The sequence below is a fragment of the Henckelia pumila genome, chromosome 2 (assembly GCF_033568475.1).
Source record: "Henckelia pumila isolate YLH828 chromosome 2, ASM3356847v2, whole genome shotgun sequence".
Taxonomy (NCBI): domain Eukaryota; kingdom Viridiplantae; phylum Streptophyta; class Magnoliopsida; order Lamiales; family Gesneriaceae; genus Henckelia; species Henckelia pumila.
In genome coordinates, this window is record NC_133121.1 from 20,517,807 (window position 1) to 20,543,974 (window position 26,168).

General features: G+C 35.4%; 2 protein-coding genes across 2 annotated transcripts; one reads left to right on the forward strand and one right to left on the reverse strand.

Moving 5' to 3' along the window:
• The first annotated feature begins 10,301 nt into the window (after window positions 1-10,301).
• LOC140877338 (uncharacterized) lies at window positions 10,302-12,227 on the forward strand. The gene has a single exon (XM_073280875.1). It carries the CDS (start codon window positions 10,302-10,304, stop codon window positions 12,225-12,227), a length of 1,926 nt encoding a protein of 641 aa, XP_073136976.1.
• Window positions 12,228-21,043: 8,816 nt separating this feature from the next.
• LOC140881823 (double-stranded RNA-binding protein 2) lies at window positions 21,044-24,911 on the reverse strand. Its single transcript, XM_073287421.1, has 3 exons — window positions 24,393-24,911; window positions 21,991-22,210; window positions 21,044-21,919 (listed from the first exon to the last, which is right to left on the reverse strand). The coding sequence occupies exons 1-3, from the start codon at window positions 24,636-24,638 to the stop codon at window positions 21,303-21,305; spliced, it is 1,083 nt and encodes a 360-aa protein (XP_073143522.1). The 5' UTR covers window positions 24,639-24,911; the 3' UTR covers window positions 21,044-21,302.
• Window positions 24,912-26,168: the final 1,257 nt, after the last annotated feature.

The window sequence follows — 26,168 nt, forward strand, 5'->3', positions numbered from 1 at the left end:
CCTATGTTTTTATGTGCTGCGCGCGCAAGAGGCATATGCCGCGCGCGCGCGTGTTCGGGGGTCATATGTGTTCCGAAAAATCCTTGTTTTGAGAGGAAATTAACTGATAGGCGTTCCGGACCATATATATATACAAGATATAACATATTTTTGAGGGGTTGGGAAGCTCCAGAGCGCAGACAACGCAAGAGGAGGCGGCTACAAGGCTTGGGAGAGAAGATTTCTTCTTTCTTTTCTTTTTTTTATTTTTATTTTTGAATTATTGTTTTTAATTATTGAGTGGTTTATTTTCAACCAAGACGGCGTGATTGGGCCGAACAAATTTATGTAGAAAACTTGGATGTTTGTTTGGGATTTTTTAGAGTTGATTTTATTTTATTGATTGTCAGATTTATATTTGTCTTGTGAATAGTCTGATCAACTGTTTGCTTGCATGTTAATCAATTCCAAATCGACAGAGGAGGTTTTTATTTTGATCACTCTGATAATTAACATATTGTAAAACCGACTATAAATAGAATTCGGTTTCAGTGTGCGGTTTAGGTGTAAACTGAATTTTCACAAATATTTAATGCATTCAAATTTGATTAGAACTACGAAAGATTAGTTCATCAATATTTGAATAGGTTTGATTGTTCTAGAAATAGTCCTTTGAACAAATTAGGAGAATTCCTGTGAATTAAGATTAAATCTGAGTCCTGAATTGACTACATGTTACAAAATTTGTTCGGTACCTACGTGTGTCTTGGTTGTCTTTGTCTTGATTATTTTTATCTTCAGTTATTTTTATTCTTATTTTTTAATCAATTTTTATTTTATATTCTTATTTTATTTAATTCAAAATCCTTCTATTATTTTGTCTAGATTAAGTAAAATAATTAATTCTTGAGAATTGACTGCAGTCCCTGTGGGATCGATACTTGGACTCTCAGTCCACTTTACTATTACTTGACCTGGTGCGCTTGCCAGTAGATTTTTATCAAACCGATTTAGCCGGTCAGTATTCGCGGATTCGAGATGCTCAGATGTCTGATTCGAAGACCCAGCATTTAGCTCGTCTAGCTAACGAGGGTAGCTCGTCTGGATTTTACTATCAGTCAGATGGCTTTCTGTGTTTGTCTGGTAGGCTTGTGATTCCGCAGGATGTAGAGTTGCGAGAGGAGATTTTGTCTCAGGCGCATCGCACTAAGTTGAGTATTCATCCTGAGAGCAACAAGATGTACAAGGATCTACGTACTCGTTTCTGGTGGAAAGGAATGAAACGCAGTATTTATCAGTTTGTTTCGAGATGTTTGGTGTGTCAACAGGTCAAGGCGGAGCACCGACGACCTGGAGGATTGCTTCACAGTCTGCCTATTCCTGAATGGAAATGGGAGTTTATCACAATGGACTTTGTGACCCATTTGCCGATATCCCCGAGGAACTGTGATGCTATCTGGGTTGTGGTGGACCGACTCACCAAGTCAGCGCATTTCATTGCCTATAGCCGGGAGTACAATGTGGATCGTATGGCTCGGTTGTACATTCAAGAGATCGTTCGACTTCATGGAGTGCCTGTGAGCATTGTCAGCGATTGAGACCCCAGGTTTACTTCTAGTTTCTGGGGGAGTGTTCAGCGTACAATGGGTACTACTCTCAGTTTGAGTACTGCCTATCATCCGGAGACTGATGGTCAGTCAGAGCGCACTATCCGTACTTTGGAGGATATGCTTAGAGCGTGGGTCATGGATTTTGGTTCAGCCTGGCAGGATCATTTGCCATTGATCGAGTTCGCGTACAACAACAGCTATCATACTAGTATTGGGATGTCACCTTTTGAGGCGTTGTACGGGCGACGTTGTCGTACTCCACTCTTCTGGAAAGAAGTGGGGGAGAGACAGGCTGAGGGACCGGAGTTTATCCAGCAGGCGATTGACATTGTTGATCAGATCAAGAGACGGATTAAGACTGCACAGGATCGTCAGGCCAGCTATGCTAATACCAAGCGTAGGCCTTTGCAGTTCGATGTCGGGAAGAAAGTGTTTCTGAGAGTGTCACCTTTCCGCAAGATTCTCAGATTTGGCCTTAAGGGCAAGTTGTCTCCCAGATTTATCGGTCCGTTTGAGATCTTGGAGAGCATTGGCGATTTGGCTTATCGACTAGCTTTGCCACCGCATCTTTCCAGTATTCACGACGTGTTTCACGTATCTCTGTTGCGACGGTATGTGGCAGATTTGTCTCATATTCTGCAGCGGTATGAGGTTCAGGTGAGCAAGGATTTGACCTATGTTGAGAAACCTATTCGTATCCTGGATTATAAGGATAAGGTTTTGCGGAACAAAGTCATTCCTTTGGTTTTAGTTCAGTGGCAGCGCCGAGGCACTGAAGAAGCTACTTGGGAGCTTGAGGACAGGATGCGTGAAGACCATCCTGAGTTGTTTTGATTTCATTCTTAAGTTGTATTCAGTTACAAACTCTGTAAACGTTTGATTTGAATAAAGAATGTTTCTGATTTCTGTTTTACATTCAGTACTTAAAATCTGTTTTCGAGGACAAAACATCTTAAGTGGGGGAGAATGTAGTAGCCCGTACCCGAAATCAGTGATTAAGGTGTTAATCAATTCATTAATCCTACTAATTAAGAGTAAACATAATTAAGGGAACTCTTAATGGGTTAACGGAGTCCGGAATTTGATTCAGAACACTTGAAAATGGTTTGAGGGTCATCGAGTTCGGAGGCACCGAAGTCAAGGTTCGGACGGTCCGAAGTCAGGGTTCGGACGATCCGAAGAGTGGTTCGGACGCTCCGAACGTGCTGCCGACAGTCGTCATGGATGACTTCATTGTGCTGACGTAAGCAATGACGTATTATTGGGTTCGGACGACCCAAAGTCGAGATCGGACGGTCCGATCGTGTTCGGACGCTCCGAAGTCTAGTTCGGACGATCCGAACTCCGTCTATAAATAGGAGGGCCGAGATTCAGATTTAGACGCATCAATCACCTCTTCTCTCTCTATTTCTTAGCCTTCTAACTCAGATCTAGGGAATTCTAGGCGTCCTATCGGGAATCCGGAAGTGGCATAGCGATCCAGGCGTCGTAGCGGAGCTGTGGCCTAGTTTTGAGGCACTCGACAGCAAAGGGCTAACGACGGATGAAGGTATAGCTTTTGCTTCCTAAAAATATTTAGGAGTATGTTTTAGCTTAGTTAAGGCTTTTAGAGCGCTATAATGATAGTAGTATCATTTGGCAGTGTAGCGCGGATTATAGGCGTGGACCTAGGGCTGATAGCACTTGCCTAGTATTTGAGGTACGAAAGTACTGTTCGAGATATCCTGACTGAGTATGCATATATTATGTGACTGATGGTTTATATGTCATTGATTTATGCTGCATTCATTTGCATACTGAGCTATCTCCTTCGAGATGTCTGTTAGTAGGGTTTTTCCCTATCCTGTTAGTGGTTGGACTTCCATCGATTTGGGTCCAGCATATCCACTGGTATTATAGTATGGGAGCCACCTCCTGAAGCGACGGCACAGTGTGCTACATAACAGGGCCCGGTCTGTCTCTGTTATCTGATCCTTGACCTTGAGTTTATAGGGAGTTCACTTTGCATGCATGTATACTCATACTCTTGTACTGAGCGTTTTATGCTCACGTCTCGTACTCTGTGTTTCTGGAGACCCTATTCCATGGGGCAGATTTGCGATTGGATGAGGCGGGTGGATCCAAGAGGGGCTAGGCAGTGGTTGACCAGCTGGAGCTTCGCCTAGGTTTTATTCTATTGTTATTGGATTGATACAACTATTCGATTTGGTTGTATTATATTTGGGTATTTACAGATTTCTTTACTTGGGATTGTATAATGTTTATGGTTTCCGCAGTTTTATTCTGATATCCATTTAATTAAGTTAATTACATGCCTAAGTTCTGTTTAGTAGGTGATCCAGGTAAGGGTCACTACATTGATGTACCCGACGGCCTGAGCCCAAACTCTGGAATTTTATCACTTGGACCACCGCTCTGCTCATCTAACCCTCGGTTTAGTCCAGCCGCGTCAAAAAACTTGTGGTAGCATATTCTGATTTGAATCGCATTGGGCTACTGAGACTGATTGATACAGTACAGAGGGGGTGGATAAACCCCGAAGCTTTGGTTTTTTTAACGGATCGTATTGATACATGTAAATACTCCATTCGAGTCTGGGTGGGTGAACGTTTCTGAAATCTGCCGTGCAAAATTAAACCCAAAAAGGACACTTTGAACAAATTAAGAACTCATGATCAGTGGAAAGTTTCCCACAGGAGATCAGGGCCTTGGAAAGGGAAGTTGAAAATCTTTGCGTAAAAAAGGAAATGTACTGGAAACAGAGAAGTAGAGTCAACTGGCTGGCGAATGTTGATCGAGAATACTAATTTTTTTTCCATATTCAGGCCTCTAAACGTCGAGCAAAGAAACTAGTTAGCGGTCTTATTTCCTCCCATGTAGATTGGTGATCTGAGAAGGAAAGCATGTCTGAAATTGTCCTAGATTATTTTACAATGCTATTTACATTGCAAGCCCCTTCTGAAGTAAATATGCATCACGTACTAGAATGCATGGAACCAGTGATCGATGGTGCAACAAACTCGTATTTTTGTGCCCCATTTTCTACTGCGGAAGTTCGAAAAGATTTGTTTGATATGACACCAGATAAAGCACTGGGACCCGACGGTATGTCCGTTTTTTTTCAGCGTTATTTGGATATTTTTGGTCATGATGTTACTTTGGTTGTGCTTAAAATTTTGAATGAAGGGGCGCCTATGATAGAGTGGAATGAGACCATTGTCAAACTTGTGCCTAAAATAAAAAAAATACATTGATAATGAAGCAATTTAGACCTATCACCTTATGCAATGTCTGGATTATAGCCCGCACCTTGACTAATCGGCTGAGACTGATCCTCAAGAAATTTGTCATTGAATTCCAGAGTGCATTTAACCGGAGAGACTCATATCTGATAATATCATCCTGGGTTTTGAGACTCTTCACTGGATCAGAAACAGAAAAAGGGCGTAATAGCTATGCGGCATTAAAACTTGATATGAGCAAGGCATACAATAGGGTGAAATGGATCTTTCTTCAGAGAATTACGCTCAAGTTGGTATTCTCATCGAACTGGGTGCATAAAGTGATAAAATATTTTCGATCAATTAAATATTCTTTTTCCCTCAATGGCGAGCTAATAGGGCAGTTGATCCCAAGTAGAGGGTTTCGACAAGGTGAACCACTATCCTTTATTTGTGCTATGTGACCAAGGACTATATTCTCTCTTCATCTCCCATGAAGCTCGCAAGAAATTATGAGGTGTCCGCATTGCCCACTTGAGCCAGTTAATCTCTCATATATTTTTCAGAGATGACAGTATGATTTTATTCAAAGCAACAATCCGCCAATATCTTACCTATTTTTCACTGATGAAAACAGTCAATGAATTCCATAGTGCTTTTATACCGGAGAGACTCACAGCTGATAATATCATCTTGGGTTTTGAGACTCTTCATTGGATCAAAAAAAAAAATGGCGTAATAGCTATGCGGTGTTAAAAGTTGATATAAGCAAGGGATATGACATGGTGGAATGGATCTTTCTTGAGAGAATTATGCACAAGCTGGGCTTCTCATCGAACAGGGTGGATAAAGTGATGAGAGGTATTCGGTCAGTTAAATATTCTTTTTCCCTCAATGGCGAGCTAATAGGGCAGTTGATCCCAGGTAGAGGGCTTTGACAAGGTGACCCACTATCCCCCTATTTATTTGTATTATGTGCCCAAGGACTATCTTCCATCTTCATCTCCCATGAAGCTCGCAAGAACTTCTCATGTGTCTGCATTTCCCCCATTGAGCTCTCCAATCTCTCACTTATTTCCCACAGATGACATTTCGATTTTCTTCAAAGAAACAGTGTAAGACTATGCTGGTATTAGGAATTGCTTGTCATTATATGAAAGAGCATCTGGCCAACTAATTAATTTTGAGAAATCATCCCTATCATTCAGTCATAATGTCAAGGACGAGACCGCTGAATTGATCAAAACAACCCTGTTTATTCTAGTTATGCAGCGAAACGAAGTCTATTTGGGCCTCCCGAATTTTTTAGCAAAAAACAAGTAACTATAGTTTTGCTATCTAATTGAAAGTGTGGTCAAAAGAATGCAGGGATGGGGCAACAAAACCTACTCAACAGGTGGAAAGAGACTCTTATTAAATCAGTGATCCAGTCGATCCCTACATAGCTATGTCATATTTTCGCAACCCACGCTCAATTTTTAAAGCCATAGAGAGTGAATGCGCGAATTTTTGATGGGGATCGGAAGGTGGGAAGAAGAAACTACATTGGAAGCAGCGGGAAGCTCTTTGTAAGCCTAAGGCCATGGGTGGTATGGGGTTTTGAAATCTACAGAGGATAAATGGTATTGGAAATTATGATACTGTAAATACTCTTATGCAAGAAGGATGTTGGAACATGCAACTGGTGCAAACCCTCTTCGCCCCACACACTGCGCAAAGAATACTGACCATCCCTCTTCACCGAAAACCACTCAAGAGAGATTTGGAAATACATATGGAGCCTATCAATCCCGCCTAAAATCCATGTGTTCTTGTGTGCTGCATAATATCATCCCATCGGCAGGTAATCTTCAAGCTCACCACGTTCCGGTGACAGACTCTTATCCGTTATGTAAGTTCGGAAACGACTCCACATGTCATGCTTTATTCTGGTGCCCAGTAGTGGAATCTTTTTGGAAGGATACTTCCTTTTGGCCCCTCCTCAAGCAGGCTCGCCACCTCGAGATCACTGATGTATACAAATGGATGAAAGAGGCCCTTGGTAGAGATGAGTTTGAGTTCTTTGCAGTGCACACTTGGTCGAAAAGACTTGGCCTAGTGCACGGAAAGGAACGGTGCTCGAAATTTTATCGGCAGACTGGTGTGTTCCCTTGATTTGTGAGTTTCACAAAGAACGCAATATCTTCGCTCTTCTCTTAGTAGCAAAGGAGCGACCCCTTAGGATAAATGGATAACCCCTTCGATAAATCAGCTAAGACTGGATGTTGAGTAGCATAAAGAGGATTGTAACCAATCTGAGATTGGTGGTGTGGTGCAAGATCATGAAAGACAATCGGTACTGGTTTTTGCAAGAAATATTTGGCCTCCCATCTTCTGTAGTGCACGGTGAATTATTTGCCCTAGATGAGGGCCTGAGGTTAGCTCATGATTATCGTTTGAAGATCGACCAAGTCTCTTCCGAATTTTTTTTGGTGGTGCAAGCAATCATCAATCCAGATGCAAATTTAATTTATATTGGTGCAGTGGTCACTTCAATCATAAAAAACTTCTTGACCTTAATCGAAATGCAAGGCTATTCCACAATCATAGAACATCTAACGTGGTCGCGCATTCACTTGCTCATTTTTCTATTTCTTCTCAATCTCCATCTGTGTGGGTGCATGAGAATTTTCTATTTTAGTTGGTAAACCTTGTAACACATTACCTTATTATTGCTTAATAAATTTACATGCTTTATCGTCAAAAATATATATGTTTTATTATCAATAGAATTAATATTTATCATCTAATATATTTGTATGTTATTTATTATCATGAATATCATAGCAATATCTCAAGTTTATTAATTTTAGTATGTTTAAGAGTTTTATATACTAGAAAAATTAAAATGGTAGATAATAAATTTAAATTGAGTCTGTGATAAAATTAATTAAAGTATGAGGTCTTTAATTAAATAATTACTAATGTGGTCCTATGAATGTGAGTGACATCTAAATGACACATTTATATGTAATGAAATTATGTATGACTTGTATCGATTTAGTCAGAAATTTCTTAATAAATTCCATATTACAATGAAATTCAAATTAAATCATAAAGATGATCGATCTCTATGAACGTATCTCAATACTGAAATGATTATAGACTTTCGTTCATTTTTCAATGTGATTCTTAGTTTGTTTGTCTAAATTTTGCAATTACACATTCTCAATACTTGTATTTTAGATTTATATTTGAAAGTAATGGTTGAGAATATGAATTTGCAGATATGAACACTACAAAAACTACACGGAAATTTGCCACGGTTTTTGAAAAACCGTTAAAAGTTTTGCTACGGTTTGTTAAAGCGTTACAAAATGTCACGGTTGTAAATATCGTTGCAAACTTTGTCACGATTTAAAAAAGCGTTACAAATAGCAACGGTTATAAGAACCGTGTGAAAAATAAAGCCACGGTTTTAATTAAAACGTTGCAAATTTTGCCACGGTTTTTAAAAAAGCGTTGCAAATTTACAATTGCAACGTTTTTAATAAACCGTGCCAAATTTTGCAACGGTTTATATTAAAACCGTAGCAATTTATACTGCACGCGTCAACACGCATTGTACGCGTCTGCATCTGCATTAATTGTTTTACGCGTAAGCTTTATATTGCAATGGTTTTTTAAAAACCGTGACAAAAAATTCTACTACAAATACCCCGACCCCGATGCTACGCATTCAACTAATATATATTTTATACTTTTGAAATAACTATAAATCTAAGGTTGTTTTGGGATTTTCTGCTTCAGCATATGTATGGTAGCTAAAAAATACGGTACGTGATATGATTATATTTTATTTTTTGTAAATGCACCCAAAAATATAGAAACGTGAATTTGGATACTATTATTATTTAAATGTCATATGATTATATTATTGTGATTTTGTGTATATATTGTGTTCTATTACGTACTTTTTAATTTATTGTATATATATTTAGCTTATTTTCACACATTTTTATTTGTAAATTTTTATTTATAATCATGTTATTATTTTAAGAGAATTGACTTATTTTTAGACCACATTAATATTGTATTTTTAAAAATAGCCTTCATTATTAAAGATTATATAAAATATAACCTTTTATAGTTTAATAATCCAAAAATGCTCTTTCCTTATTCATTCCATTATCTCAATAAAATATTACAACATAAAAAAAAATTGCTTTTCAAAAAATTAAAATAAATTTATTTCATTATATATTCATTATTCGTTGTGATAATAACAATATATTAATAAGAATAACAATAAATTTAAATATTAATAATAATTATAATTATAATTAGTTAAAAAAGTTATATTATTGATAATATTAATTATAAATCGAATAATAAAATTATTTATTCTTGATAAATAATAAATTTTTCATGATAATAATAATAATAATAATATTATGAATGATAATAAATTAAAATATTAATAATAATTAGTATGTATTAAAAACATTATATTAATTATAAACGTATAAATTATATTAATAATTATAATAATCGTAATAAATATAATACTAATTAAATGATCAAGAATAATTTGAGATTGATAATATTAATCACAAAATGAATATTAAACTTAAATATATAATCTGAAAAATATTTAACTGAAAATAATAATAAATAAAGTTAAAAACAAAATTTGAAAAGAGAAACGAATAATATTATTAATGACAATACTAACAACACATAAGGATTATACTTATTTGTGATGAATTTTTAAGTCATGAATTTGTATTTATGGATCAGATAATAATAACAATAACTATTACAATTATGACTGACTAACACTTTATAATTATTTAAAAGTTATATTATAAATATAAATAAAATAAAAAATAAATTTGAATATAAAAACAAATGCAGTTAAATTAAACACAAGTGCAATAGACCAATTATTTAATAAAATATGTATGTAGTAGTTTGATAATCATATTATCATATTAGTTCAATATAATATGTTTGTATGTTTAATCTATTAATTGTTAAAAGAATATATTTGGAAGTTAAGGTTAGTTTTAAAATTAACTTACATTAGGGTAATATTTGATTATTGGTATTTTTAGAAGGTAATTTTAAAAAATTTCTCTTATTTTAAAGGAGTTTCTAACATCTATTTATATAATTTTAGTATTTACTCAATTTTTAAACTATATATTTAATATATAATTTTATTTTATTATATAAAATAAATTTATAACATCTAATTATAATAACGTGGTGTCATTTATATTATTTAAATATCTAGACATTCTATTATTTAATATAATGTTATTGTATTAAAGAAGTCTTTGTCACAGATTTACAATAACGTGGCGTGATTATATTATAATTATACTATATAGTATTTTTTCTATATACATTATATATATACTATATAATGTTATTATATAAAATAGTCTCTGGTACCTTATTATAATACAAACATTCAATTGTTATATTTAATTTACTGTAGGACTGCATGGCTTATGATCGAAGTTGGATGGATCGGCGATATGTTAATGGATCATTGAATGACGAATACATTAATGGGATCGAGGTATTTGTTGCTTTTGCGAAGAGTAATCCGACATGTTTACCTGACGGAACTATAAGATGTCCATGTAACCATAAGAAATGTCAGAATCTATCTTATTGGGATGAGAATACGGTCAAGTTCCACTTGTGCAGGTATGGCTTTGTTCCTAACTATTACAATTGGTACTTTCATGGGGAAAATTACATCCGTCCATCGTTTGAAGGAGTTAATATGGATGCACCATCCTCATCTCGAAGTAGTCGGCGTACGAGCACGGATGATATGCCACCCAATTTTGCAAATTTACGGAATCCAAACTCATATTTTGAGAGTGAATACCAATATGAAGGCGAACAATCTTATTATGATTACCCAAATGTAACTAATGAGGCGACAGTGAACGAGGATCCTGATGCCAATGTTATCGAAGATCCCCACATCAATGTCACCGAGGAGGATCCTAACATGATTGCTAGAGCTTTATATGATATGATAAAATCGACGGAGAAGGAGATTTGGGAAGGAAATCCACATGGACATACCTTGTTGTCTGTTCTTGCAAGGTTGTTGAAGATGAAATATGAGCATAGCATGTCTGAAAGGAATTACAATGACATGTGCCAATTAATGACAGAGTTATGTCCTGCCGATAACAATTTTCCAAAGAACTTCAATGCAACCAAGAGATTAGTCAAGGATATGGGTTTGCCGGTCGAAAAAATTGATTGTTGCAACAACAATTGCATGATATATTGGGGCATAGACAGCGAGTTGACGACATGCAGATTTTGTGAGCATCCACGCTACAAACAACGTCGATCTCGTGGATTTAGGAAGAATATGAAGCAAATCGCATACAAGCGTATGTATTACTTCCCCCTTACGCCTCGTCTCCAAAGATTGTATGCCTCAGAAGCAACGGCGTCACACATGCGATGGCACCACGAGCATGTGTATGACGGAGAAACGATGACTCACCCTTCGGATTCACCTGCTTGGCGCAACTTCACAGACACACACCCTACCTTTGCCTCCGAGATAAGGAATGTGAGACTAGCACTTTCTGCTGATGGTTTCCAACCTTTTGGTCAGTCAGGTCAGCAATATTCGTCTTGGCCTGTGATTTTGACTCCATATAATTTGCCTCCTTGGATGTGCATGAAAGACGAGTATATGTTTCTGACTGTGCTTGCTCCTGGCCCAAAGAATCCAAAAGACAAACTCGATGTATTTCTACAACCACTAGTCACAGAACTTCAGTCACTCTGGCACGATGGTGCTATTACGTATGACGTTCATTCTCGTACAAACTTCACTTTGAGAGCAGCTCTGATGTGGACTATTAGTGATTTTCCAGCTTACGCAATGTTATCTGGTTGGAGCACCGCTGGTAAACAAGCATGTCCACATTGTATGTCAGACTCGGAGGCGTTCACACTAACACATAGCAGGAAAACAAGTTGGTTTGACAATCATAGAAAGTTTCTTCCCGTGAATCATCCATTGCGTCGGAGTAGAAATCTTTTCAGAAGAGGTCAAACTGTGTCGCACACTGCCAGACCTATGAGATCCGGACATGAATTACTCGACGAGTTGGACTCGTACGGTTTTTTACCATCGTACGAAGTGGACGCTGAAGAGCATAACAAAGAGTTATACAAAATGTCAGCAAGCGGGTGGAGGAAGAGAAGTATTTTTTGGGAGTTGCCTTACTGGAGTTCGAACATGGTGAGACATACTTTGGATGTGATGCACATCGAGAAAAACGTGTTTGATAACATATTCAATACTTTAATGAATGTGCCTGGAAAAACAAAAGATAACGCAAAATCTAGGGCAGACCTTGTTGACATGTCTATAAGACCATAGTTGCATTTTGATATTGGCAGCGGCAGATATCCAAAGACGATATATTCCCTCGAAAAAGAAGAAAGGCATGCCATCTGTAGATGGCTGAAAGATGTTCGATTCTCAGATGGTTACGTGTCCAAACTGTCCCGGTGCGTCGACATGAACAAGTTACGCGTGTTTGGTTTGAAAAGTCATGATTGTCATGTGTTCATGCAACGACTTATACCTGTCGTCTTTAAGGAACTGTTACCAAAAGAAGTGTGGGAGGTTTTGACAGAACTTAGTTTATTCTTCTCGGATTTAACTGCACGTAATATAAAAGTAAGTGATGTTCTAAGATTGAATGAGCAAATACCAGTGATTATGTGCAAATTGGAAAAAATATTTCCACCAAGTTTCTTCGACTCTATGGAACATCTATGCATACATCTCCCGTACGAAGCCCTTGTTTGTGGGCCAGTGCAAGATAGATGGATGTATCCATTCGAGAGATATTTACGTACTTTGAAGAAAACTGTTCGGAATAAAGCACGCGTAGAAGGATCGATTTGCAATGCTTATCTGGTCAAAGAAGCATCCATATTTTGTCAGCATTATTTCAGTGAGTCAATCAAAACTAGGGAGATGATGACAATGAGAAACAGGACATCAGTTGTGAATGAGGGAGTGACAGATACTATATCGGTGTTCAAAGTTGTGGGCAGGTCTATTGGTGCATCCAAGTCTAGAAATCTTCAGGACAATGAATATCATTCTCTTGCAACATATATGCTGTTAAATTGTGCCGAGACGAGGTCATTTGTCCAGTAAGTACCGTAATGCGATAACATTATTGTGTGTCTCATATAATATCTCATGAATATTTATTTATTATTTTTTTACTTTCTTTCGATGCAGAATGTACGAGAACCACTTGAGATTAAGTGTCCCAGGAATTAGTAACACTGACGTCGATGCACAATTACAGCAAAAAATTTTCCCGTGGTTCAAAAATTATGTTAGTCAAACCCATTTCTTCTACTTAGTGTATAAATTATTGTCATTTTTATTTCATTGACATTGAATGTTTCAACAAAATGAAATTAACATGCAGACATTTGAAAATCAAGATTGTAACATTTCACCAGATGTAAAACAACTTGCTATCGGGCCCCTCTCCAAAGTCAAGTGTCTTCGGGGTTATGCTATTAATGGTTTTAACTTTCATACGAAAGAAGATTCTACTCACAAAGCAACAGATAATTCAGGGGTCCATGTCAAAGGTTTTGCTGGTGATGGGACGTCGACGGACTATTATGGCATCATAGATGAGATACTAGAGGTAAAATACTCTAGAGATTCACCAAATAAGACTGTACTTTTCAGATGCACATGGTTTGATACGCATCCCAGATTGGGTACGAGAGTTCATCCGAAGTATAAAATAGTGGAAATCAATCGGAAGAGAAGGTTACGTTATTATGATCCTTTTGTTTTTTGTACACAAGCTTCGCAAGTTGTGTACTTAACTTACCCTTAAACAAAGAAAACAGTATCCGATTGGGTCTACGTCAGTGGAATGAGAAAACGCGATTACGTTCCTCAAATCAGAGGTGACATGGACCATGGCGGCGGTATTGCAAACGAGGCATTTCAAAACCACGAGAGTCAAAGTCATGGATTGGAGACACAACTACTGCTAAACACACAAAGTCTTGTTGACGTCACCGTAATGTACGATAACGACATCGACACTGGAACTCAAAATAGCGATACAGACAATTTTCAAGCATCCACAGATGAAGAAACAATCAATCAATCTGAAGATAGTGAGTAGTATCGATCTAACGTTTAACATGTAGTCCAGTGTAAATATATGCTTTGTATCAATAATGAAATAATTTATCATATAACAAGGTTTTTTTTATTGTACTGTATCGAATTTTATTTATAAAGTTTGCAGAATAAATAATACATTATATAGAAAAAAATTAACAAAACATAATTGCCACGGTTAATATCACAGTTTATTGCATCTGTCAATTTAATTTATTAATAAATATCACAATTTAATGCCTTTAATTTTTCTCGGTTTTCATTAGAGATGCATATTAGTAGTGTCGATTATACAAAAATTTCAAGCTATTATTTATACATAATTATGAATGATTAAATTAAAACATAATATACATTTGCCACGGTTCAATAAAACCGTGACAATTTTTGCCACGGTTTATTTTTAACCGTGACAAAATTTGTCACGGTTTTATTTTAACCGTGGCACTTTTAATTTATAAATATATTTAACAATTTATTACCTTTAAATTTTTTCTGTTCCATTATACATGCATATTATTTATGGCGATTTTACAAAAATTTGAAGCTATGATTTATATAAAATTTTGATTGATTAAATTAAAACATGGAATGAATTTGCCACGGTTGAATAAAACCGTGACAAATATTGCCACGGTTAACATTAACCGTGACAACATTTGTCACGGTTTTATTTTAACCGTGGCAATTTTAATTTATAAATATATTTAACAATTTATTACCTTTAAATTTTTTCTGTTCCATTATACATGCATATTATTTATGGCGATTTTACAAAAATTTGAAGCTATGATTTATATAAAATTTTGATTGATTAAATTAAAACAGGGAATGAATTTGCCACGGTTGAATAAAACCGTGACAAATATTGCCACGGTTAACATTTGTCACGGTTTTATTTTAACCGTGGCAAATTTGCTACGGTTTTGTTTAACCGTGGTACATATTAATATATGACCCTCCACCTAATCTCTTCTTCTTCCTCATCCGATCTCTCCCATTCCAGACAAACCCTAGCCGCCGCACGTAAGTAATCCGGCCGTGTTTTTCGCCTAGAAAAACTCCAATTTAAACCTAGACCTGAAGTCTACACGATGTAAGCTGCAATATCATACCAAATCTCGTGGTTTTCCTACAAGTTATTCGAACATAGCGCCGCCGCCGCTGCCTTAAACCCGTCGAACCGCCGCCGCCGCCGAACCCTACATCGTTGGTAAGATTATATACTTCGAAATTATCTCTGATTTGTTAATTTCATGTTTAGTTCAAAAATTGATGGATTTATTGGTTGTTATACGAGATCCGACCGTCCGCCGCTGTCTCCGCTTGTCGCCGCCGTCTTCCGCTTGTCGCCGCCGTCCGCCGCCGGTCGCCGCTGGTATTGTTTATATTTTTGTTGGTTATAAATATAAATACAAGTTCACAAATAATATTGTTTATAAATGATATTAAATTTGGTTATTTGGTAGAGTAATAATATTATAAAGAATGTTTAAGGATTATTTAAATTATTTTTAGGTTATATTAATTGTGATATTTGATTACAAATTTTATAAAATATTTGGTTATTTGGTAGGGTAATAATATTATAAACAATGTTTAAGGATTATTTAAATTATTTTTATGTTATATTAATTGTGATATTTGATTACAAATTTTATATAAAATATAAATGTTTAGATATATAATATGATTAATAATTTTGTTTAAAGTATGTTAAAAAATTAAAAATCATAGTTGTTTATGGATTTATTAAGTAGACGTAATTACAATGTTAATATTTTAGGTTTAATACATTATTATAAAGAAATATTAATATTTAAAGATTTATGATCAAACTATATAATTTATGAGTAGAATTATTTAACTTGTGATTATGTGACAGTAAATAAGCCGTATTTTGAAATTAAGTAATTTATGCTTTGCATAATTTGAATAAATTGATAGTATATTAGTTTTATTGTACTATCATTATTGGATGTTAAAAGTAAGTTAGTTGTGATAATTACTTAAATTTAATAGTTACATAGTGTATAAAATTTAAATTGTGTGTTCATAGCTTAGAAACATTTATTGTGAATAGATCTAGAATTTTAAGTTTAGGGATGATGATTTTTTAAAATCATTATAAATGTGTTGCAATTAATAAATATAGTTTCTATTGCGTTCGTTTAATTTTAAAATACATGTTTTATTATTTGATGTTTTTTTTTTATCTATATACATTTTAATTAATTATTTGCCTTACTTACAATTATTTAATTACATTAATTCTTTTTATTAATATATAAAAGAATTTTATTTATATTTAGTCAAGTAAGATGGATCTCAATGGTGCTTCTGGTTCAGTGAGTAATCCTTCCCTCCAGCCAGATCGTCGCATACTTATTTGGCCTGAGTTTGGAGGGTAAGTTACTAGTCAAATGATTTCTAGCAGTTATTCGATTAATAAATTTTAAGATTTCATAAATGTTTTTGAATTTTTTTTGCAGTTTTCTTCCACCGAAGAACGGCGTGGCTTCTTTCATCAAAAAAAAGTTTAAAGAACAAATTTTTTTGGGAGCCTACTCCTGGAGATATTTGACTAAGACTCAGCGTGACTACTATTGGGATCTATTTGTGGTACGTTATTTTTGTAATAATCAAAGTTGGTTACATTATTTATATTCTTTATTATTGATCTAAAATGCAATTTGGTTAAATTAACTTATTTTTATTAACAGGCCAATTATAGGTGGCTTCCGCAACATGAAGACGAAATTAGAAAAATTTGGAAACAACAGTGTGCTGACACATACCGTCAAACCTTACATCGTTGGAGGAAGTATGGCAGGTTGCCTCCTACGATAGATCAAGCGATATGGGCGACATATCTTGCACATTGGGAGAAAGAAAGTTGGCAGAAGATGGCGGAGGCGTACGGAAAGAACAGGCGTAGCGAGCCTGCTGGTCCAGGGACTGGTTTGACCAGGCACATCGCGGGCTCGAGACCCTTTGCCGTACATGCTGCGAGTATGGTAAGAAATATTTGATTACATAATATAAGAAAGTATTATATAATAATTATTATTATCATATTAATTATTTGTCACTTAAAATTATCTATGTATGTACGTTCAATGCAGCGTGAAGAGCTTAACAGAGATCCAAACAGTTATGAGCTACATCTCAAGACGCACAAGCGGGCGGACGGGACCTTTGCCGATGGCAAGTCCCAGCAGATCAGCGTACGCATATATATATATATATATATATATATATATATATTCAATTATAATTTATATTTTACAAAATGTTAAATTTGAATGCATATTCATACATATAAATTTATCATTTGGTAAAACAGGAAGAGTTGGAGCGTCGTATCGACGAGCAGTTTCCACTGAGGCATACTGGAGATGCCCAACACTCTCCCACCGCTGAGCAGGTGAATGCGATATATTTCGATGTCGTCGGTGGTGTTAATCATCGACGGGTATATGGTATCGGTTCCATCGCACATACCATATACCAGGATGAGATGACACCTCGTTCTCGTGGCTCTAGCCAAATGAAGTCGTCGATTGCCGCACAGAATGAGGCGATACAGGCTGCCGTAGCTAAGGCAGAAGCTGCGAGTGCGGAGACGCAAGAGCTTCGACAGGAGTGCCAGCAGTATCGGACACGCTTGTCTAAGATGGAGGAGCTCTTGCGTAAGATCTTTGCTGCGGCCAGTAAGAAGAAGAAAAAAACTGCAAAGGATACACGTTCTGCTGATCAGTCGTCCTATCCATCTTATTCATTGCATATTCAGGAGCCTTCTCAGACTGACCGCGATGGCGGAGACGACGACAATGACGACGATGGGGATGATGATGCAGACGGGAGCGACGCAGACGGGGGAGACGCAGACGGGGGTGACGCCGACGGAGGTGACGACGATGAGACGCAGCAGGCGTCAGATTGGTCGCAGCTTTTCTATCATTAGATTGCTGTTTGTTTTGAGATATTAGATTATGTGTAAAGTGGTTTTTGCTTTTGGATTAGACATTTGGATGATTGGTGCGCGCTTTTGTCTAATATATTTTGGAGTAATTAAATTTTATGTATAAATTTGTTTAGATTAATTAGTATATTTTAGTTAGTAATTAATAATATCATTAATAATTAAATATATAAATTTTTTTTTATACAGTTATTTATTTTTGCAACGGTTGTTAAAAATCGTGTCAAAGTTTGCTACGGTTACTTTAAACCGTTGCAAAATATTGTTACGCTACAATTTAAACCGTTGCAAATTTTGTAACGGTTTACTTTTAACCGTCACAAATATTTGCAACGCTTTATTTTACAACCGTTGCAAAATATTGTCACGGTAGTTAAAAAACCGTAGCAAACATTGCTACGGTTTTTTAACCGTTGCAATAAAATTGTGACGGTACGTTTTGCAACGCTAGAATAAACCGTGGCAAAAGCGTTGCAAATTCAATTTTGCAACGCTTTTTGTGACGCTAAAACCGTGGCAAACCTCCGTGTTTTTTTGTAGTGGAAATTCATTCCTTCCTGCAATAATTAGAAAGATTATTATCTCGTGATTTGTTAAGTCAAAAACTGAGACTTGAGTCCAATTAATTTATAAATATATTATGAATTGAAACACTAACTAGTGAATCAATGATAAATGATGATGAGAAATAATTGGAGAGACAAACGGAATATTTAGCTTCAGTTACGAATTTTCTATTGAAGAGTAATTAATGTACAATGATTATATCAATGAATTATTCTTTTTATATAATAAGATATTTTATAATGAAGGATAGTGCAATCTATATTTTTAGTGATCATGAAATTAATTAATAACTTGAGTAAATTAATTTTAAAAATTTCATATAATTTATGGAAGCTTCTAATTATGTATCAGTGATCTCCAATGCATATTTCAAATTAAAAACATGCTAGAAATGCGATATAAAAATCATAGACAAAGATGAATTGTGTCTGTAACTTCAAGTATATAAATATAATAGAAATAATTAAAAATTAGATATTAATTAAGCATAAATTATAATAATGAGATAATTATATATATTTTTAATTATTATGATTTTTTTAATAAAAAAAATAATGAGAATAGTGGGTTTATCAAGTACCGAGCAACAAAGCTCGAATGATGAACATTATTAGTTTTTTTCAGTAGTTAAAAATTTATTCGATCAAAATACGCTATCCACGATTTAAAAATATGTTTTAATTCTAATTTGGATAAACGATATGTAAGTACTAACAAGTTACAATATCAAATAAAATTATTTTTAACTGTCAAAGTAAATTACGAAAAAGACTGTATGTTTAAAATTTGAAAACACGCGGATGTACGTGCTGACAAGGAGTTAATAGATAATATTTTTCATTGATTTTTTTTTTAATCTCGGAATTTTGCAAAAAAGTGTTGTATATAATTAATTTTTTTTATTCAACCAAACATGAATAGTTTTACCACATTTTTCGAGAAAATTCTTTTGAAAAGTTTTCCATAATAAAAATATAAAATGGATGGGGGGTTTCCATATCTCCCTTTTCCCTCAACTTCAATTGCTTTGTGATTTGCGAGAATATATTTTCAGTTGCTTCCTTAATCACAGAAATGACCCATTCCAGAAACCACTTTGTGGTGGGCCCAATATGCCGTCTGGGCTGGGCCCACTAAAGAATTGTTTATATTTAACTTTGCTGACATGGACATTTTCTTGATGGGTGGTGTTTGGCATGGTCCAAATGGAATTTTGGGCCCATTTATCTGGTCCCTGAGGCTCCCGGCCCATTTACACACTTATATCTATCTACTTTGTCTTCTGAACCATACCTTTAGGAAAGACCGTAAAAAACGGGCGGATGGGGTGTGGTGAGCCGGACCGATCCAACGAGTTTTTTCAAATTTTTATTTGAATCCGTTGGGATGGGGCAGCCCACATTTATGCGGTGTCGGTGTTTTATCAACCCAACCCACAGATTTTAAGTTTCATCGTAAATTGAATAAATTTGTTTAACTCATTTTGACAACTCTGTCTCGTGGACACCAAATAGCCTCCATAATCGAAGGAGTTTCTTTAGAAGTTTTGCTAATTTTCATATATAATTATTTCGAGATTTTGACATGAATATAATATTAAATTATGTAACGAACTAATGATGAAAATCAGACCGTCTAAAAATTAATGTCATGTCGAATACCTTTTTTATGTGCATTTTTATTTGCACTATAACATAAAGTTGCAACCACCAATATGGATAAAGTCGAGTGATTTGCAAATGCATGCCCCGTTCTTTTCACCATAATAATAGCTACATTTTAACCCTCCCCAATTCAATTGTAATAAAGATGTACGAAGGCATATGTCATGAGACCTATGAGAGAGTTAAATGATAAGTGTTTGATTCTATAATCGATATGATTAGAACTAAATTTTACAAATCTTGCAATTCTATTATTATTAGGAGGCATGCAATAATGTTCAAACATAGATAGTCAAAGCACGACACTTGAGTTGCGAGAGAATCTGAATGACTCCGTTTCCATGACCACGACATTTCGTAAAAAAAAATCGAGATTAATAAAATTTTCGAATTTTGAGAGAAGTAATTTATGCATCTCTATGTTATACGTGATAAGCTCTAGTGTGTCAAGCACTAGTAATTTTTCATGTAGTGAAAAATAAAAATTATCTCCCAACAATATTCACATTTTCTTTTGTATGAAGAGACAACGAAAGCACGATGACAGGAATGTATACTAATCAAATGTAGTAGTGGATCATGCACTCCGAGCCTAAATTGAATACCATTAGGAATGCATTCGAATTGTCGAAAACAATTAGATATAATTTATTTCACTAAATATATTGAGTCGATCATACATATTTTTATCCCATCTTTCCTTATTGGATCACTTTAAATAATGCTTCAAAAATTGGATAGGGATCAGGGATAACGAAACTGCCTAGCTTATTATACTGGATAGATCAGGGTGGATAATCGTGGTTCATTCGATGCTAGCAAAAAGAGAGTACCCTTGTACGAGGCGATTCGGGGATGCAGCATGATTTTCAAGAACTTTAGGACATGATAGCTAGCCTGTATCCATAACAAATTTTAGAAAATCCACCCACATAGCTTCAAGCTCGAGGAATACAACCAATGGAAAAGGGAGGAGGAATAGGCTTACATAATAGAGTGTCAAGTACACAGCCAAACTACATATACAACAACAAAAATGTAGCACAGATACTCGCATCTAAATCACATCTCGAGTTGTTCAAGGCATTTGACAACGGTGGATTCATCTGCTTCACACGTGTTCTGGTCGATAGTCTTCTCTGAATCAGCTTTTATGCTTGTCGGAGCTGCGAAAACTGGGACAGCCTGCCGGATACAGACTGGTGGGGCGACTTGCACGGGTCGGGGTTGCATCACCTGAGCCGGCCTAGCAGTGACAGGTGCTGGCGCGGAGAAAACTGGAACCGAGGTTCTTATTGTAACTGGTGGAGCAATCCCACGGTAGCATTGTTGTCTGAAAGGGACATAAGGCGACGCAGCAGGGAACTTTGGCATATGCATTGCCTGAACTTCAGGTGGATTGCTGCTGTTTGTAGGTGAGGGTTGCCTGACTTGAGGAGCGGTTTTATTGGAAAACAAGGGCAGGATTTTGGATGTGGACGCGCCACGGCTCTGTGGGCTTGAGGGTCGAGGGGCGGGAGCATAATACTTCTTCGGGAATGGCATGGAGGTGGTGGTGGTGGTGCTTTTCAAGTTCTCTTTCAATCGATAGCTCTGCAATGCCCGTGCGATTCTGATCTGCTCTTGCTCCTCATTATTTTCATGTTCTTGATACACCAAACCACCCTCTTGCTGCGCCACTGATCAAATTCGAATAGTCAGATATAAGATACATGGTGCAATCATAAAGTTATGAAAGACTAAAACGTACATTGTTTCAAGGACACCCAAGCAGCAAATGCAGCATTCTTTTCAGCTTGTTTCTTGTTCTTGGCGGGTTCTCCTGTGAAAATGATTCCAGCTAGCTCCGCGGTTCCCGTAAATACGGGTAGGTGTCCTAAACCTGATCTGAAAGTTGTGTACTGAGGCAAAGGAGATCCAACTCTTTGTGCTATCTTCTGCAACAGGTTTTTGTACACTCCTGATTCATCCTAAACAAATGTTCAACAAGTGATCATGAGGAGAAGAAGATTCTTGAATCTTGCTAACAAGTCATAGAACTAGTGAGGTATAAACATGCCCAATGATCAATTAATTATTATTATATAATAAAAGACCAAATAATTCGATTTGAAGTTTTATTTTCGTATTTTTAGCAATAATCAAACCGATCCATTGCTCACCCCAAATTACGAGCGTAACGCATATTATAGGATGATATTTCACGTTGAATGAAGAAATACAAGAGTGAATTGCATTAGTTCCATCTCAAATAAATAAATAAACACTAGTTTAAGTCTAGTGAAGTAGACAGGCACATGGTATGGTACAACATGGAAGCAGAGAAGCACATTAAATTCGAGGGAGACAACACCATCAATTGTACCCTTTACTTTCTATTCATTGCATTTATATCACCTCTTTTTCAATACCCAAAACCTAACCCCTAGTTGACATCTTAATGCACAACACTATTTCAAAATAATAATTTCTACTGAAATCCATTAATCACTCTGTGAATAACTCCACTTACTAGCAAGTCATGTAAATTAACCATGTGATATTGACTATGTTATCAATTTTTTGTGCTGAGTGTTTACCGTTTTACCCAATATTTTAGATCATAATGTGGCTCAAACGCGATGTTTTGATCTATCTCCAAAGTAGGAATAACAAATGCGTCACATTTCCTATCGAGTTACAATAACCCATTGCACGCTTTCACTTCTATTTTTTTGCTACAATTATATCATACACATACAACACATGCATCCACTCACAAATGCATGCAGTTTCTCTGACGTTAAGCATGTAAAAATCATATGCTTCATCCGTTCAAAATATGTAAACCCTTTTGTTTTTATACATGGATTAAGAATATCATGAGAAAATCAATAATAATTTCCTCCTTTTCATGGTTAAGGGGACATGCAGCGGTCATCTTTCAATGCACACTAAAGCATTGTTTGCAGCCTTTAAATATAAGTGATTATAAATTTTTCTTTCATAAATTTGTTAAAAAATATCTATAATCACTTATGTTTAGATATTGAAAATAGTACCTCAATAAATCCTAGCCGAACGCAATAGCCTGCAACTAAATACGGGAACTAGACTATATTTGGGATAAGTGAACAAATAACCTACATGTTTGAAACTTAGGGATTCCAAACATATCTTTATAAAACCGTTAACAAATAAATTGACTAGCAGAAAATTGAAATTAAATTCCAAACCCAAAAACACTGCACCTTCATCATGTGTCACACGTTAAGTTGACCAATTTTGCAACCAAATCAATGAAACATATTTAATGAATATTAGGTATCCATCCCCTGAAATTTCAACGTATTCATACTTATTCCAAGTCCCTAAAATAACAAATATCGGTGAAGATATTATTATATTAACGATGATTCATAATTTTCGCCTTTCCCACATGCACCACTTGTCAAAAGTAATTTGGATACAAGGAGACATTATATGATACACATTTTGAATGTCAATTTTACCTATATTCGAACTATATATATATTTGAATGATTTTTTTTTAATATAGGTGATTTGATTTCATGAATTTCATTTTACTCCTCCATTCTTGAAAAGAAAAAGGTTTTTTTATAAATTAAAAAAAAAAGATTGAAATGACGAAAGTGCCCCTAATTAAATAGAATTGATTGCAGCAATATCGTAGACTGAAAAAACAGCTGGTAATGAAAGGTAGAGACAAGAGGGCATTAATTCCATTAAATATGGTCCCTCCTTTAAACTTCTCATTTCTCAATATTTTACTTTTCCCCTGTCTGCCCAACCAAAATTAAATCCACACTTTATTGCTCTAATTAAATAGATATTTATTGACCAAACTTCCGACAGGGGCTTTCTTGTCATTTCACAATAGTCTCCATTCATTTTTCACCGGTGATCAGAACACCACCCGCGGCGGCGCATGTGAAGCTCTCTCGTTCCATTAATCACAGGCGCCGATCGGAAGATGAAATTTTTGTTTTTTTAAGTGAGATCGAACAAGAAGATACGAAATGAGAAATGCCCAGTACATTTATTCAATCACACCAAATTGCAATAAATGGATTTACGCACGGAGAGTTTTTTTTTTAAAAAAAAAAGAAATGAAAAATGGAACGAGCGGCGGAGGAGGGAAAGGGAACGTACGAGAATGCGGGCGGCGAGGGAGTGAGAAGGGCCGGTTGAGCAGAGGGATACGAGGGCCGCCTCCGCCGCGGAGTGCTCGGCCTGGCGGAGCGTGGAGCAGTAGAGGGGGCTCTCGAAGGCTTCTCCGTTGAAGTTGACGATCGCCTTGAAGCGCGGCGCGTGGTCGGGACCCTCCCTTATGCAGGTGTACGAAGGCAGGTTGAAGCAGCTCCTCTGCGCCAGCTCCTGCAGTTGGTTCTTGTACATCTCTCTCTTTCTCTCTCTCTCTTACACACAAGAACACGCGCCGGGCACCGCACACACGTTCGAGCTCCCTATGTACGGTTTCTGTAAGTGAATCGGGTAAACGGGTACGGGTTCTGATCCGGGTTGGGAAGACGGATCATTTTTCTGCGGAAGAATGAGACTCTGGCTCTGGGCGTTGGAGAAGAAGACGGTTGTTTTTTTTTTTAAAAAGATTTCTTTAGTGGGTTTAAGCCATTTGCATGTAATCATATCAGTGTATGTACAGTATTTTATATAACTATCTAATATAATAATTGTGGGGACTACATTTATTGCACACTGTATTATTTACATTTTTATTTATTTATTTATATATTTAATATAAATTTCAGTAAAATTTTTAGTATATTTCCATTGAGATTGAGACAGATTATTGTTTAAACTAATTTAAATTTAAATTAAACAAACATTTAATTTTCCTAGAAAAACGAATCACTTATTTGCAAACATTATCTTAATGACTTAATCATCACAACCTTCGTTTGGTACGGATGATAGGATAAATAATATATGGATAAGTAATGTAATATAATAAAAAATAAATAAGAAGGGATATTGATATTTGATTTGATTTGATTGATATATTATAGTTTATTTGATTTTATTGATTAAATTTTATATAAAAATGATAAATTAACATATTATTCTTTTAATAATAAAAAAATATATAAATAATATTATTTATAAGGGGTAATATAGTAATTTTAATTAAAATGATTTGATTGATATAAGATAAATAATTAATGATTTGATTGATGTAAAATTATAATTAATAGATGGATAAATAATATGATGAGAAGAACGTGTGATTAGATAGGATAATTTTATACATAGATTATTAATAATGGTACCAAACGAAGCCTTAAACTATAAAATTGATTACAGAGGATTGTAGGGGTGTTCATTTAAATCGAACCCCGAACCGAAATTCACCAAAATCCGAAACTGAAAATCGAACCGAATTTAACGGTTCGGTTCGGTTAAAAACCGAAAATATTTCGGGTTTTCGGTTCGATTTTCGGTTTTAACCGAAATTTATTTTTTTTACTATTTTCGTTATTTTTTATATTTATTATTATTTTATTTATTAATAAAAAATAAAACAAATGATTTAAAAAATTAAAAATAGAAAAAATAATTGGTTTTTCGGTTCGGTCAACCAAGAGAAAAAACTGAACTAAAAATCCAAAAAACTAAAAACCGAAAATCGAATCAAATTTTCGGTTCGGCTTTCGGTTCAGTTCGGACGGTTAACCGATTCGTGAACACCCCTATAGAGGAGTCATAAATTCTCCTACGCTCTGTTATCTATGTTATCATCTCATCTCACAAATCAAACAATCCGGTTTATATTATTATTATATATATATATACAAAGATAGTATATATATTGGATTGTTGAATGGATAAGTGAAACCAGGGACGGCTACACATATGGCAAGGGGTGCAGCTTAATTTTTTTTTATATAAAATTACTTATATATTTATAGT